This window comes from Phocoena phocoena, chromosome 6 (assembly GCF_963924675.1).
Source record: "Phocoena phocoena chromosome 6, mPhoPho1.1, whole genome shotgun sequence".
Lineage (NCBI taxonomy): Eukaryota > Metazoa > Chordata > Mammalia > Artiodactyla > Phocoenidae > Phocoena > Phocoena phocoena.
The window spans coordinates 45,827,127-45,842,889 of NC_089224.1; the positions used below are offsets into that span (position 1 = coordinate 45,827,127).

The following is a 15,763-nucleotide window of genomic DNA, read 5'->3' on the forward strand; positions in this document are numbered from 1 at the left end:
TAACTTTTGCTCCCTCTTTAATTATGTAACTGCTATTTATGCTTAGGATTTCAAATGTTACTTCCTCAGGGATACATGCCCTGGTCCAGCAGGGAACCTCCTTAATATTTTCCCATAGTACCTTGTACTAATTTACTTCAGACAATTTTAATGATATACTCCAATGAAGATTATCTGGGAGCTGATTTGATTACTGACCACATCCTTCACTAGCTTGCAAGCTCCATGAGGGTAGGTACCTTTTCTGTTTTTTCCTCACTACAGTATTTGTGGCACCTAGTAACACTGCTTGACAGGGAGAGGCATTCAACCAACATTTACTGAATGCTGAAGACCTGACCAAATTCTCTTTAGTTTCAAGAGAATCTAAAGTGGAGAGAAAAATCTATAGGGGGGAACCCCCTCCCCAAAAAAAGCCAAGGCTTGATTTTCATGTTCAGTTGGAGGCAAAATTTATGAGTGGTAAAATTCACTGAATATATCATCCAAGATTCAATCAAGAAAACTCGATTTCTATTTTTTGCCTGACTAATTTAAGAAAGAGGTGTCAGGTTTATAAGGCAAAAAGATTCTTCTCAAAGCTCACTTAACTACTGGGGTTCATCTTCTTCAAATAATAGACAGGTCTTGCTTTTCTGGCTATCTGGGCACACAAAAATCTCTATCCCCTGGACTGAAGCTCCTCTTTCACCATCTCAAGGCACACGGGCACAAAGGTCTAGAAAAAGACATCCCAGTTTCTAGTTTACATTTACCTAAAAAATATCACAGCAGAATTATTCTTGGGCAAGGTTTACAGTCACTAACGATTCTATTCATTTGGTTATTAGCTGACTGTTATGATATACGAATATACAGTCTAACTAAGTACGTATGGGTGCCAACAAAAATACGTTAGATTGTATGCATCTATTGACCATCTGAACTGTTTCCTTCTACTTTGTCTAATTTGTTCCAGCATGTACCAAGAAGGTAGTCCTAAAGCTTCATTCCTGATGTTCCCTGCTGACTTCCAAATCTTCTACATTTTAATGTGTGTATCTTTTGTCCTAAGTCTTAAAGATTCTTCTAGGTGCTTAGTTCAGCATTTCTACACATTTCCCTCATTCTAGCTTCACTGTTCTACCAGCTCTAAACCAAGAATAACTTGGGCAGAGATAGCTTTCACATCTTTCTGTCCACTGAAAACAAAAAGGACTTAAGTGTTGGTGTCCTGAACAGATGAAATAAATTGTGTTAGATATAAAATTGAGGTTTGGGAATTGCTAACATAAATCTCCTATAAGAATGCTAACAGGGCTTCCCTGGTGGCGCAGTGGTTAAAAATCTGCCTGCCAATGCAGGGGACACACGGTTCAAGCCCTGGTCTGGGAAGATCCCACATGCCGTGGAGCAACTAGGCCCGTGAGCCACAGCTACTGAGCCTGTGCGTCTGGAGCCTGTGCCCCGCAACAAGAGAGGCCGCGATAGTGAGAGGCCCGCGCACCGCGATGAAGAGTGGCCCCCGCTTGCCACAACTAGAGAAAGCCCTCGCACAGAAACGAAGACCCAACACAGCCAAAAATAAATAAATAAATAAATAAAATTAAAAAAAAAGAATACTAACAAACGATAAAGAGGATGATATGCCCCATTATGTCATTACTTATTTGAAACTCTTATCCAAGTGTATTAAAATATCACTGGCAAAGGAAATTCTGAGTCTTAAAAGCTATGCTCATAATTCCGATATGTGTGTTGCTATATCAACTGGGACATGATATATTTTTCTAAAATTAACCAGAGATGAATCTTCAATTCCCTAGTTTATTGTAGGCTATTCTGCAGATTAAGTACTAGGCCATCTAATAATTAGTTCTAATAACAGTTAACATTTGTATAGTGCTTTGCCCTTTACAAAGTGCTATACAAATGTTATCATATTTGTAAAAGCTCAACAGTAATTAACCAATGCTCAGGTCATTGATGGATAACATGACTAGTTATGGCTGTGAAGACTGAAATGGTGTAATACATACCACTAGATGGCAGCAAAATGTAAGTGATAGGACCCCAAACACCACACCAGGTGCTCGGTTCTCTCAGCAGGGACACATCCATTAAACCAAGGAAGCGTGGTAAATTTGCTCTGGGTGAATTCTATCACTCGAGGTAGCAGGCTCTCAGATCTATTAACTACCTTTGGGTAACGCCTCCGATATTTCAGGTGAGAGAGGACTGCCCCGGACTCCTGCAAGCTCACTGGATGGGCGAATACTTTATGCTATGAACCAGGTCTGGGCCTAGTTAGAATCTCTCTTCTGCTTTCAATGATAGACAACATCCACATGTCAGAAAAAATAATCAACACCACACTGTCAAGTGTCAAACTGCTTTCTTTCTACTGAAATGTGTTCTCCATGCTGTGCTAAGCAAGAGAAAGCAAGCTGGTTTTGAAGTCAGACTACCTAGGTTTCTCTCCTGGCTCTGCCACGTAGTGCGTGACCTTGAACCAGTCTCCTATTTTAGACTCACGTTCTTCATCTGTAAACTGAAGTGATGGTGACTCCTGCTTTAGTATCAATATTTGGGTTGTAATCAGGGCTTAATTACATGAGAAGCGGATGTGAAAAGGCCTAGCAAAATACGGCGCTGCTCAGTAAGTATTAGTGGAACCCAAAACCAACGAGAGACCTACCTAAGCGTGGACACCCACAAAGCATTAGAAATGACAAAATACTAAACTTCATTAACTAGGAAAAACACAATTTGGAGAGAATAGAGGGAGGGTTTCTTGAAGGACCTGGGCTTTTAATTGGCACTGAAAGGCAAGCAAGATTTACTAAATGGACAGGAAATTTCTGATGATGCTATTCTACTTGAATCTGCAGGCTCAATCCCCTATGGAGGCCCACCTTTCCTTCTCCCAGACACATGTTTATTAAGAAGGTAAGAATCAAGAAAGAAGGTAAGAATGAAGAAACAAGAACCTTGTTAATATAAAAAGTTAATTTTAAAGTTACATATGCTTAGACATATGAAGGTCGTAAATGCATAAATGCCCATACTTTGGATAATTCAGTTAACTGCGTGGCCCTCCCTTCACTCAAACAACCTTCCTGCAAACTCATGGAGCTGATACGTGAGAGTCACTCCTGATTGTTCTAGCTGGCTGAAAGTGTGCAGCATGTTAAACACCATTTTCTCCCCAGCTTTGTAATACCCTGAGCTACAGATATGTTGGACACCTTGGTGGGAAGGCAGGAGAAAGGAAGAGGGGGAGAGGGGAGAGGAAAGGACAGAAACTTACCTTACTCCTTGGCTGTAAAAGGCAGCACCACCAACACATGAATTAGGCTCAAAAAACTCAACTCTTCACCGGCCCCCTGAACAGTTAAATGACCCTATCCCTTCCATTAATCATTTTCTAAATTTAAAAGACTTGAATCATGCCACCGAACTCTCTTTGCCCATACTCAAAACCACACTCTTAACACGTCATTTCATCTCTGACGTGTTCAACTTTAAAGTGTGATAAAGTGAGTGCGTTTCAAGCATTCTTATCCAACCTTAGACTGCATGTGAAAGATCTCATAACTACCACCTACTAAGTGAAGATCTGACTTTATTTACACATGATGAAATACATGATACTTGCAGTACTTCTACCATTTATGCTTTTGTTAGTCTGAACTTAACAGGCTACATCCATGAATGTAACTTTAGATCATAAGTTCCTAAAGACCAGAAATTTAAACACTGAGTTTTTTGGCAAACACTGATTTAACTCATATTTGAACAGTGCCCATTAGAGCATGAAGTAAATGAGTTAATAAATTGGAGGTTAGTGCTTATACTCTGTTGAGTTTCCTAGTAACTTCAACCCCAGAAGATCCAAACCTCAAGTTCCAAAACATAGGGAAGTCCAAAAAGGTACAATCCAGGTTCTCAATGGTGTCAATATTTCAGAAGGCCTAATAAAACAACATGTTTTCCCACACAAGCCACATGCATGAGTTAAAACATTCAATGTCTCACTAAATGAATATGTGTAACACCATTTTGTTTTGTATTTTCTGATTATTCCTTTTTGTTTTTGTTGTTTTTCATGACTGGAATGAGAAAATAAATTAACTCTTAAGATATTTAATTTAACAGACAAAATATCTTAAAAGCATGAAGTTTGCGGGGAGAAGGGATCTACTAATATTGAGGAGGTGGGGAACCTCTGGTGTATCCTCTGCTTGTTTCTATTTTGATTCCTCTGACATTAGATTTCATAGGGAAATCCAAATCATGAGTCAAAGACTCTCTTAGTCAAATCAAATTGAAAGAATATTTTCAACAGATTTTAAAAAGGTTGTCATACATACAAGTCCCCAGATAGATGCCTCATATGGTAAAGTACAAGACAGAATCTAAGGTATGGGTAACTTAATGACAGCCACAAAATGACATTTGTTGCTTTGTATGGAAACAAACTGCCTATTTCTGAAACATGGGCTTCAGAACAAGTGAGCTTTAATTACAGATTTTTTTATTATTACTGAAATCTCTACACAAAGGAATTCAAGACCGGGTCCTACAAATATTTCACCATAGAATGTAAAATTTATGGCAAAGGAAGAACCAATCTCTGAGTATCAGAGAGGGAATGGAATCAACATACTTGTATTCAAGACTAGTGTCAAAGCAGCAATTTTCCAGGGCATCCAAAGACTTCATCAGAAGAAGGTTCATCTGTTGGCCAGATATATCACTGGGTAAAGACCAAGAGGGAAAAATGAATTATTTAAAATCATTCAACTGTCCAAAATATTTACTATGTAATATTTTGCTCTCAATATTTTATTGAAAATGCATTTCTTTAAAAAATATATAAAAGTGGCAAATAACAATATTGATGATTCACATATATTTTGTAGACAGAGAAACTGAGTCAGAATTTATTCAATAATTGGGTTTCTGTACATTATAATCACTTGCAAACCAATAAACCCTAAAACTGCTACTTTTGCATTTTCTCAGCTCATTCAAATTTTAAAATCACTGAAAAATAAGAACAAAGCTCAGAATTCCAAAAAATTATTTCTAGGAATGCTAAGGTGATTTTCTTCAGAATATTTACTAATCCATTAAGCTGATATTATCAATAATCATTCCAAATCTTTCTTGCAAAGACTATAACTTCTGATTTCATGTCTCAAATATGGAAGTTTTCAGTTCTATTTTTTTTTTTTTTAAACGGGGGTAAAACCCAGCCCTATATTTTTCTGCCTTTATACAGTAACTGATGTGGTTTTTGTAATTGTCTTGGTGAGAACTATGACTTTTAGAGTAAAATAAAACTTAAAAGGTAGGTCTACGTCTGTCTTTTCAGGCAGAGTTGTGGGCTTCATCACTGACACTTTATTATCAAGGGGTCCCTACATGTCAGCTCTCCTGCTGCTGCCTCAGACCATGCTGAGTGGAATGCAGCCCCAGGAATGCCAGCCAGCCAGAGCGCACTTTAAATAATATCTTCTCCAACCAAGACTATAGTGGTTTTGCCTGAGGTGAAGGAGTACATTTTGCAATGAGAAAACATGCACACAGGTACACACAATTTTAATAGCTTTAACTAAATAAGTCCTATTATAGTTGTTCTCTGGAGTAAAATGTACTTAAATATCCTAAACAAATGCTAAAGAGATCCTACTAGTATCCTCTGGGAGTTATGACAGAAGCAAGCTTTGGAATAATATACTTTTCTGAATAAATTCTAGACTGGAATTTAAATTCAGGAGATTTTTCATAAGCCTCAGCAAAAAAAATAAAATAAAAAGAAAGATGGATTGAACGTCAAAATTATTTTCTACAAAGTGATTTTTCATTCTTGATACCAAGATATTGTCCTGATCCTATTCTCCTAAGGGGCCACTTTGGGCTACTTATTTGATGTCATTGATTATTCTGAGTTAGTAGCCCTCAAAACACTTACTTTAATCTTAGAAAAATAGAAATTTTCTCCAAAAATGTCATTATCTGGTGAGACTGTCATTATCTAGTAAAATATTTATTAGTACTAAAAGGCAAATATTTCAGATTCCTCTGCTCTATGAAATTAGGAAGGTGGGAACCATGAATAATTATATTAATGGCTGCAGTACTAACACACCAGGCAGAAGGAGAATGCTATCAAATACAGGATCATTATGGCAAAGTTAAAATCTGCAGTTATTCTGTGGGCAGTCCGCCTCAGGAAGAGCTTCCTGGTATCCTTCCCCAGGGTTTCCTGCAGGTGCAAAGTCAAGTAGGGTAGATAGGGGTGGAAGGCAATCTAGGAACCAGAAAGGATGCTTTAGGGGAATCACCATAGGTTTCTCCAGGTAGCATAATTAAATTAACCCCAAATGTAAGCTTGTCAAGCCCTAAAACCAGCAGCATCTCCTCCTAAACTAAGGAAGAAGGGAGCCAGAGCCAGGATAGAATGAAATGAGTTGCCTGGAATTAAACTGCCATGGCTCATTTTTAGTTGTAAAACAAGTAGCTTGAAAAGATACTGAAGAAAGAACATGAACACAGATGGTGAAGAGACCGCCATTTGTAGCATAGAAGCAAAGGGGGAAAAAAATCACTTTCACGTTTTAAGTCTATAAAAATACTTTGTGTTCTGTCCCACACACAAGACATGTAACAGTCAATTCACATGCGAAGGGCAGCCTTTTGTTCATGTCCAGAACCAGGCCTGTGTATACTAATACTGGTGAATAGAACAAAATGAATATTCTGGAACTGTTTCATTTATGATCACAAAGACTAAGCCAATCTTCCCAAATCATCCAACAGATGTTTCCAAGGGCTGAAAATGATCATCTGAAATACAGTATTTCCCTAGATCAATAGCAGTTCTCATAAAGGTTTCACATATGGATGTTTGCACAAAACTATGTAAATTACAAATGTAAACTTAACCACTGGTTTCAAACAGAGATCTAAATATAGCATAATATCACACAATTTACCCACATCAACACCATTTCTTGCTTTTGGACAGACAATTTCTGCCAACTAGGGAAGCTTAAGGACAGCTAACATCAGAACAGAATGCCTCTCCCCACAATCCCTACTATTTCCAGTGCAGGAAAATGGGGCTGAAATTCCAAACCAGTGACATCTAAATATTCATGATCCCCAAATACTCATGTTGTACCACAGTACTATCAATCTGGATATATAAAATTCTAAGATCGGTAATAAAATAAAGAATAAATATAATGAGCAACAAAACTAAAGTAGATTCGTGCACCAGAAAACTTAGTGGAATTTTCCACCTGGGTCTTTGATATTCTATTAGCTCCATTCAAGAGTAAAGCTAGCAGTCTAAAAATGAGCAATCAAACTGAATAAAGCACACAGTATAATATGCAGAGATTAAGACTCTTTAAGGATTACGAAAATGTAGCCAGGGCGCAGGATAAAAGCAATATTTAACACTGGGTACATGCAGTTCTCAGGTGATTCAGTGATTCCCGCACCCTCAGGCACAGGGGTACCCCGATCTTTTCCTCCCATTTTATAGTGATATCAACAAAGAATAAGTAATTACTTTCACCCTTATAAACCTGAGGGAAAAAAAGAAGCTTTTTAAAATTTATAGCACCATATGATTACTTTCCTCATGTCTACTACACATGGCTTTCATCTAAGCATGAAATGATTTTCAAGTAATCAATCACTTTAAAAAGAGGAACCCTTAAAATGCATTAATGTCTATGTGATGGTATTTTAGAGAGACAAATTCATTCCTAAAGGAGAATAAAGGATCAAGGTGCACATCTCAAAAAGTTGAGCACCACAAATTGCTCAGATATAATGTGTGTCTGTGTGTGTGTGTGTGTGTGTGTGTGTGTGTGTGTGTGTGAGAGAGAGAGAGAGAGAGAGAGAGAGAGAGAGTCGGGGATGGGGGGAGAGAGAGGGACAAATCCTCCACGTAAGTCACAAAGAGGAAAAACAGGAATATTTTAATAAACTGTACCTGAGTTTCTCCTCACACAAGCGAGAGAGAAACATCCCCAAAGCGAGGCCCATGTGGATTTGCACGGCTTGAGACTCATCAGCACTTGGTTTCCCAGGTAACCTGGCAGTCAGCATGTTCAGGATTTCCTCAACCTTCTCTTTGCAAGAGATAATGAAAACTGGCACAAGGAGAGACAAAGCCGTGGCGGCCGCAGAACGTGCAATGGCACTAGCTGTGTTTTCACCAGAATAGGATTTCTAGGACATGCCAAAGAAAGAAAACAGGGGGTTGGCCTTTTGTTTAAAACATGAAGGACGCACACCTATCACAAAAGCGCTATACAACAGTACAAGCTTCTCCTAAATCCACCCTTGCCACCCAAAAAATAAATTTTTTTTAAATAAATCTATTTCTGTGTTTACCTACGGGTTACCTTCTTACTCTTAGTAAAACAATTTGCTACTAAGCAATCGGTTGACTAATAATACCCTTTTAAATTTGAAAAACCAAGTTATAAGTGTCTCCTTTTAAAGGGTGTGAATTCCCTCACTATAAAGCCTGAAACAATATCAGTGTTTGCAAAGCCTACATGTGTATATAATGAGAAACCCCAAGTGAAGCTATCCAAGCTTGCAGAAACCACCAAGCCACATCATAAATGTCCAGAAAGCCAGGAGTTTTCTGGGAGAGAAAAGAAAAGGGGTTAGGGTGAGGGCAGTTCAAGTTTAGTTACAGAGGGATAAGTGTAAGTTTGGCACAGGGATCTATTGGCAGATCTCCCAAAATTTTTGGTGGGAACGCTTCCCAGTAGATGGATTATTTCCTACAGGGGGTTAATTCCTTTTAATTAAAAAGGAAGTTGAAATCCTAAAAGCCTCTGGTTACAAAGCAATAACCAGCTATTCAAAATGAAACGGAGAGCTCTATATGCTCCTTTCCTATATGTAATTATGGGAAAAGAAATGAATAACAACCCTAATAAAATGACAGGGCAGCTGAATGTGAACAGTTTCCAAGAGAGTCCTGTGTTAGAGAGCTCCACCAGACATTATATAATTTATATAAACTTCTCAAGTGGGGGAAGAAAGACCGTTTATCATTCCTCAGTATCACCCACTTCAAATTTTCAGACACACCATAAAGGCCGTGTTGTCCCTTGCAGTCAAAACACATTAAAAAGTGTTTTTAATTCTATACTCGTTTGCTCTCTAAGCTTTAGTACTTTAAGGATAAAAAGCAACATGAACTAAGGGATTCTTTAAGTTAATATAGCACTATTACAATGACGATACTACTCAAAATGACCCAGCTGCTAAGACAAGGGAAATAAAGAAAGTAGCTTTTGAAACAGGGCTTTGAAAAAGTATAATAATGTAAGAATCACAAAGGTAAGAGGCGACCCCAAGCTGGCTAGTAAAGACATTATTCTTATTGGATTGCAAGAACTAAGCAGCGCTATTAGAAGTCTAATACAATATCCCGTCCTGCTGAATATCTGAACCAGACAGCTACTGCAAAGACCTCCATATAAGTTAACAAGGTTTTCATCCATCATTAAAGAAATAAGAAAACTTCTGACAGAAAACAAATCATCGTAAACAAGGTACTTCTTTGAGCAAAATCTACCTTCCAATTTAATTCTAGGTTATCTAGTAAGTCATTTTTTGTCCTCAAGTGTAGTAAAAAAAAAAAACCTAGTTCCAGACCCTAAGCCCCAGATGGATACATACCAGGTCCTCCTAAGGGCAGGAGGACAGAGGCACACAAAATGTTGTACAAGGAAGACCTAAGGCAATGAAGTTTCAGGCTAAAATCATGATCTTAGCAACAGTTCAGGACTTGTGCTATATTTTAATTCAAATCAACTGTAATCCTCTGCCACTCAGCTGATTGTCCCATGATCCCTATAATTCCCTAAGCAATGGATAGTGATAAGGCAGAACCAAAATAATTCCATGCAGATACAGAAATAAAGCATGCACTACAGCCAATAAAGGGAAAATGAAACCTAAACCAACAAAGTGTGTTTTCAATTTGCTTCAGATCTTAGCATATAAGCATGAAGAAAGAGAATGACTAAGTAACAGGTGCTTTTTTATGATCAACAATATTACTTTGTATGTATAGAGCATTTCACATTTTCAAAACATTTTTCTGTAGATTATATAATTTGATCCTCACAATCTTCTACGAAGTTGGCAAAGCATTCATTTTTACCTTCATTTTACAGGAAGGGAAAATAAGATGATAGGTTAAGTGTCAGGTCAACAGTCACAAAACTAATAAGAGGTGAAGCTGGGGCTACAATCACTGTAGTTAATATTGCTCAATCACCTCATTTTATAAACAAGGATACAGTGGTCCAGACAGATTAACTGAACTTCCCCTGGTCACATACTCTGCAATGAAAAGCACTAAGACCAGAAACTCACGGTCCTCCGTCTTCAGCCAATGTTTATTTTACTACAACTGTAGCGCTTGACTCTGATTACACATCAGAATAACTTAGAAAGCTTCCAAAATGCTGATACCCAGGACCCATTCCCAAGCAATTACATCAGAGGTGAGGCCTATACATCAGTATTTCTTTTTTCAATATGTGTATATATATTTAAAGTTCCCCAGGTGACTCTAATGTACAGCCAAGGTGGAGACTTATATCTAATGTATAGCTAAGGCTAAGACTTACACTATATTATGGATTTCACATGAACAATTGATATAAGAATCAACGCTTGAGTTTTCTAACCATTTTTTATTTCTCGAACTTACATAATAAAACCAGGAGAAAAGTTGTCCTCTGGGCTGGTAATGGCTATCGACAATGACCAGAAGAGTATCAAACACCATGGAAACCCACACTTCCATTGAAAGGAAATTAGGTTGAACCTGCAGATGAAGGGAAACATGAAATGATAATGGGAAAAAAGAAAAAACCTAAACTTTATTTCTAGAACCAGGGTACAACCTCCTTCTGTATGAAAGAATGAAGTGCTGTTATTAAAAACTAAACTTCACCTGCCAGGACTGCATGAAGTAGATAGGTATTTGACAAATACACATCCTCACCTGTGCCCCAATGTGAATAAGACTTACCTTTCATACAAGACTTAGCAGATGTGAGAGGATGAGGGCTGCAAAACAGAACAGATCTGGGAGCTCCTTAGAGCTCTCCCGTGTTCAGTGAGGGTAACATGGTGGTTAAAGGGAGAGACATGCAGAGAAACCAACTCAAACTTTCTCATTTCTGACTTGTCATTTCAATAAAGCAGCTGACAAAACGTTTTTACCATCTCTAGCATTTCTGCTTACTATCACTATACTTATCACTGAAGAATCATCACATTTGCCTAGCCAAGTAAGTAAGAAAACATAAATGATCTTCCGTTTGGAAAAGAAGAGGAAAGAGAATGCAAAAAACAAAACAATGACAACAACAAAACCCAGCTCAGTAAAAAGAGAACTTGGTTTTAAAACAAAAAAAAATCATTCATGAGGGACTTCCCCGGTGGTCCAACGGTAAAGAATCCACCTTCCAATGCAGGGGACACGGGTTCGATCCCTGGTCGGGGAACTAAGATCCCACATGCAGCGGGGCAACTAAGTCTGCGTGCGTGACAACTACTGAGCTCGCACGCCTCAACGAGAGGGCCCACGTGCCGCAAACTACAGAGCCTACATGCTCTGGAGCCCACGCGACACAACTAGAGAGAGAAAAAACCCACACGCCACAACGAAGAGCTCATGCCCCACAACTAAGACCTGACATAGCCAAAAAAAATAAAGAAAAAAAAAATCATTCATGATCATGGATGTCAAAAAACATTCATTAACTCACACTGTGCAAACTATAAAGGTCGATGCGGTGTTAAGAAACCTTGGAATTAATTCCTTGAATCAGAAAAGACCTTCTTCTTAAGATCTTTAGTTGTTGGTCAAATGCAGATTTGAATGAAGTTTGAAAACTTCAACTTTAATCAAATAATGACATCTTGAGTTTATATTGAGTAACAGCCAACGGCAAGGTTATCAAGAATAAAAGCAAAGCCCCATCTTTGGCTTGTGAGGCTTCTCAATGTTTTGTGTACTATGTGCCACAACACAGGACAAAGGTTGTGGGAATAAAGAATAGAAGGCCCTGGAGCTCAAACTCTGAGCTAGACCTCCAGTTGTTACTGGGGCAAATGACCTTTACAACTGGTAGTCTGACATAACACCAAAACGAAGGGATCCTAGGAAAGCATGTTTACTTTTTAGAGTGTAGGTCTACCTAGCATGTTGCCTCTGCTAAAGTATTCCACGGCTCTTTCAAAGACATGAAACATTTCCACTCTAAAAAATTTTCATCTTTCTCATTATTAAAATAAGATTCTGGGCTTAAAGGTAAATTTTCATATGGTAACTAACTACATTTTTATCCTTCATGCAATAACTCCTTGGCCTCCTTCCCTTCCCCACATGTAATACACATTTGTAGCTTTTGCCACACAGCATTAGGGTAAGGGTAAGAGCACCCTTTGGGGAATTCCCTCCTCCATGATTTAAAGCTTGGTTAAATGCTCAATCAAGCTACTCATCCTACCCTGCTGAAGGTGTAGGCATGGGACCCACGGGATTCCGAATCTTAAGTGAGTGACGCAAAGACAGTAAATGACTATAGCCGATCCATCCCAGTAGTGGTGGTCTGCTGAAATGGTTCATCAGTACCTGTGTGTGGACTCCCCAACTTGCCTCCTGTTCTTCTCCCAACTCAGTTTTTAAGCTTTGCCTTCAATTCCATGGGATTCCAGATTCCTTATTCTTCTAGTTCCTTTTTAATTTAAATTAGAGTTGGCTTCTTGCCCAAAAAGAACCCACCAAAAAGCCCTCCCATGAAAAAAGAATACAAATGGTCCATCGGGCACTCTGTGGGGACAGAGATAGGCTGAATAGCATTGAATAAAGCCCAATTTTTTGCAGCAAGAAGTGATGATGCTGATGATAATAGTTACTATTACTATTTACCAGCCACTGTGCCTTTCATATATTACTTCATTTAATCCTAACAATAACCCTATCTGGTAAGTATTGTTATCCCCATTTTACAGATGGGGAAATAGGCTCTGAAAGGTGAGGTTACCAACAGTAAGCCAGAGAGCTAGTAAATGCAAGTATTAGGATTTAAATCTAGGACTCTCCTACTCCAAAGCCTGTGTTTTTTAACCACTTGACTATACTGTCTCCAGATAATGATAGCTACCAGAAAATGGGGCTTAAAAGAAGAATAAATCCATGCCTTTTTATTTTGACAGATATGAATTATCTGAAAAAGTACATTGGAAACGAACATTGGCCAGCTTGCCACATGTTTAATTAAGAAATAAATGCCTTGCAAAAAATGAATAGGCACTTTGTCACTGACATCTACAATTAAAATGCAAAGTGCAATTTTTTTCAGTCAGTAAACACTGCTTATTTATCATTTTTTTGACATCATTGTTCACTTTCAGTAAGCCTAGTTAACCTCCTAAGATTGGTTACCATGATGTAATCACAAAAAGACAAGCCCTGTTGCATAAAATTGGTACCTTCAAATGGAAATGACCACTTAACTGTGATGGAGAAAGCAAAACAGAAAAGCAGCAAAGAAAAGTGTTTTAGAGGACACTTAAGCTTACGGTATAAAGATGCATAGGGTAGCACAGCCAATGACTGTAACCTCCTAAATTCAGGGCCAGGCTTTAGGAGAAGTCTCACTTTTCACATGTTACACGACCAAAGGTCAACTGGTTCTAATCACCCTTAACTCACCTCCAGGACACCCTCAGAGTCTGAGGAGAGGCTGGCTTCATGTTTGGAAACGACGACAGCAAGGCTGCTTAAGGCTAACAGCGCGTTGCCTTTGACCACTGGGCTGTCTCTGTTTAAAAAGAAAAAAATTCCAAGAGAGGATTTGGGGGCATTAACCGGGAGAAGAGAAGGTGCTACTATAGGGAGGGCAGATGAGGTCAAAAGCACTTCCATCCCTTCACAGAGCCTTGTAAACACAGGTCTGTTGGTTCCCTGATGCCAGCAGCTTCTTTCCTCCTTCTGACACTAGTGCTGATTTTTAATTCTTCTTATAAATGTATGGTCATTATGCTTTGGGTAACCTAAAAAATCTAATAAGCTCATACATCTAAGCTTCTTCTTCCTAAAATTTTTATTTCATCTTTAGACCTTACATTTCCCAAGCCATCTTCTTCGGTGTCATCTTTGGCCAATATAAAAATGTACTGATTTGTTTTGGAAACACGGCGAAGGACAGTTGTGTGAATAAGCCCAGCAGAATGCAACTGGCCCCTGGCTTTTCTAAAGCACTGGTGTGTGGAATCAGCTTCTAGTGAACCACTTCAGATGGCATACTTTAACAGCAACTCGACACGCTGGCGGCTTTCCTCCGTCATTATCATTTTTCCCTTCTTTCTCTTAATATGTCAAAGCCAGCAACCTTAAAGTCAGTCTGTAACATAATTCAGAAACCCTAGATAATGCCAAAAAAGCTTGCTTTTAGGCTATTTGCATAGAGAGTTGTCTTTTTATATCACTCAAATGGTAGTTTTCTAATATTGGCAATAAAATCTTAAGTTTGACTTATGAATTTGGTATCAAGAAAACAATCTTTTAAATACACTTACCACTGGAAAATGTACATTTAGTATTATTCCATAATTCCAAAGTAAGCCTATAGAATAAAATCCCCAGTGGGACACTGATGAGATGCTCTTGGCTTGCGGACTTCATCATAACAGAACTCAGACAACACAGCACCCTTACCATCGGATAGTTCAGTTCTCAGGGAGTTCTACGATTGTGGGTTCCCAGAAATGCAGAGAATCCTTCCCCAGACCTGGACTTGAGACCTGAACTTTAATCAGTGTGTACATCCAAGAACTACTCCCTTGCTTACCCTGGTGCAGGAATAGAGCAGATGGGCGGGATGAGGAAGATTTCCAGCCCTGCTCCCCATGCAAGCCTAGTGTCTCCAGCCCTAGGCCACAGTCATGACTGAACATGTGAGTTAGTGAGTATCAAAAGGTTAGTATACACCTGTGTTCTTGCATTTTTGTTTCCATTTGGTAAGAATGGAACTGAGGACTTGCCATTATCAAGTTCTATCAATCCATCCATTCCTTCCTTCCTTCTCCCTCCTACTCTCGGGTGATGAAGCTCAGTGAAGCCTTGCTCTGCACTCTTGATCATTTTGTTCATCTCTTCTTAGATCATTCCTCCACGAGGCCTATCATACTTTGATAAGACAACAACATTTACACTGAGGGATGGGGCAGGGGGAGAAAACAGAAAGGAAGCCTTGAGGTTGAAGCAGTTTTGCAGTGAGGATTACTGGGAACTCCTATAGCTAACATTAAAATCCCAGGAAGCAAGGCAAGATGTGGGCATGCCCGGGTGCCCTAGCCAGAAAATCATTTAACAAAATCAAAATTAAACCCTTTATTTATTTATCGTTTTTTTGGTGGCGCAGTGGTTGAGGGTCCGCCTGCTGATGCAGGGGACACGGGTTCATGCCCCAGTCCGGGAGGATCCCACATGCTGCAGAGCGGCTGGGCCCATGAGCCATGGCCGCTGAGCCTGCGCGTCCGGAGCCTGTGCTCCGCAACGGGAGAGGCCACAACAGAGAGAGGCCTGCGTACCGCAAAAAAAAAAAAAAAAATCCTTTATTTTAATATTCTCCCTTTCCTTTAACTGAGAATACCTTGAAGCCTGTTCTGCTACAAAATGGTCACGAATCCCTGAAGTAAGATTTTA

At 39.0% G+C, this 15,763-nt stretch overlaps 1 protein-coding gene across 3 annotated transcripts in view; it reads right to left on the reverse strand.

Moving 5' to 3' along the window:
* Positions 1-15,763, reverse strand: part of FOCAD (focadhesin) — a 284,287-nt gene that overhangs the window by 56,164 nt on the left and 212,360 nt on the right. For all 3 annotated transcript variants that reach the window (XM_065878458.1, XM_065878460.1, XM_065878459.1), the window contains 4 exons: positions 13,769-13,877; positions 10,751-10,867; positions 7,997-8,235; positions 4,649-4,738 (listed from right to left, as the gene is read on the reverse strand). In XM_065878458.1, the coding sequence (XP_065734530.1) occupies positions 4,649-4,738; positions 7,997-8,235; positions 10,751-10,867; positions 13,769-13,877 (555 nt within the window). The remainder of the gene's footprint in view (positions 1-4,648; positions 4,739-7,996; positions 8,236-10,750; positions 10,868-13,768; positions 13,878-15,763) is intronic.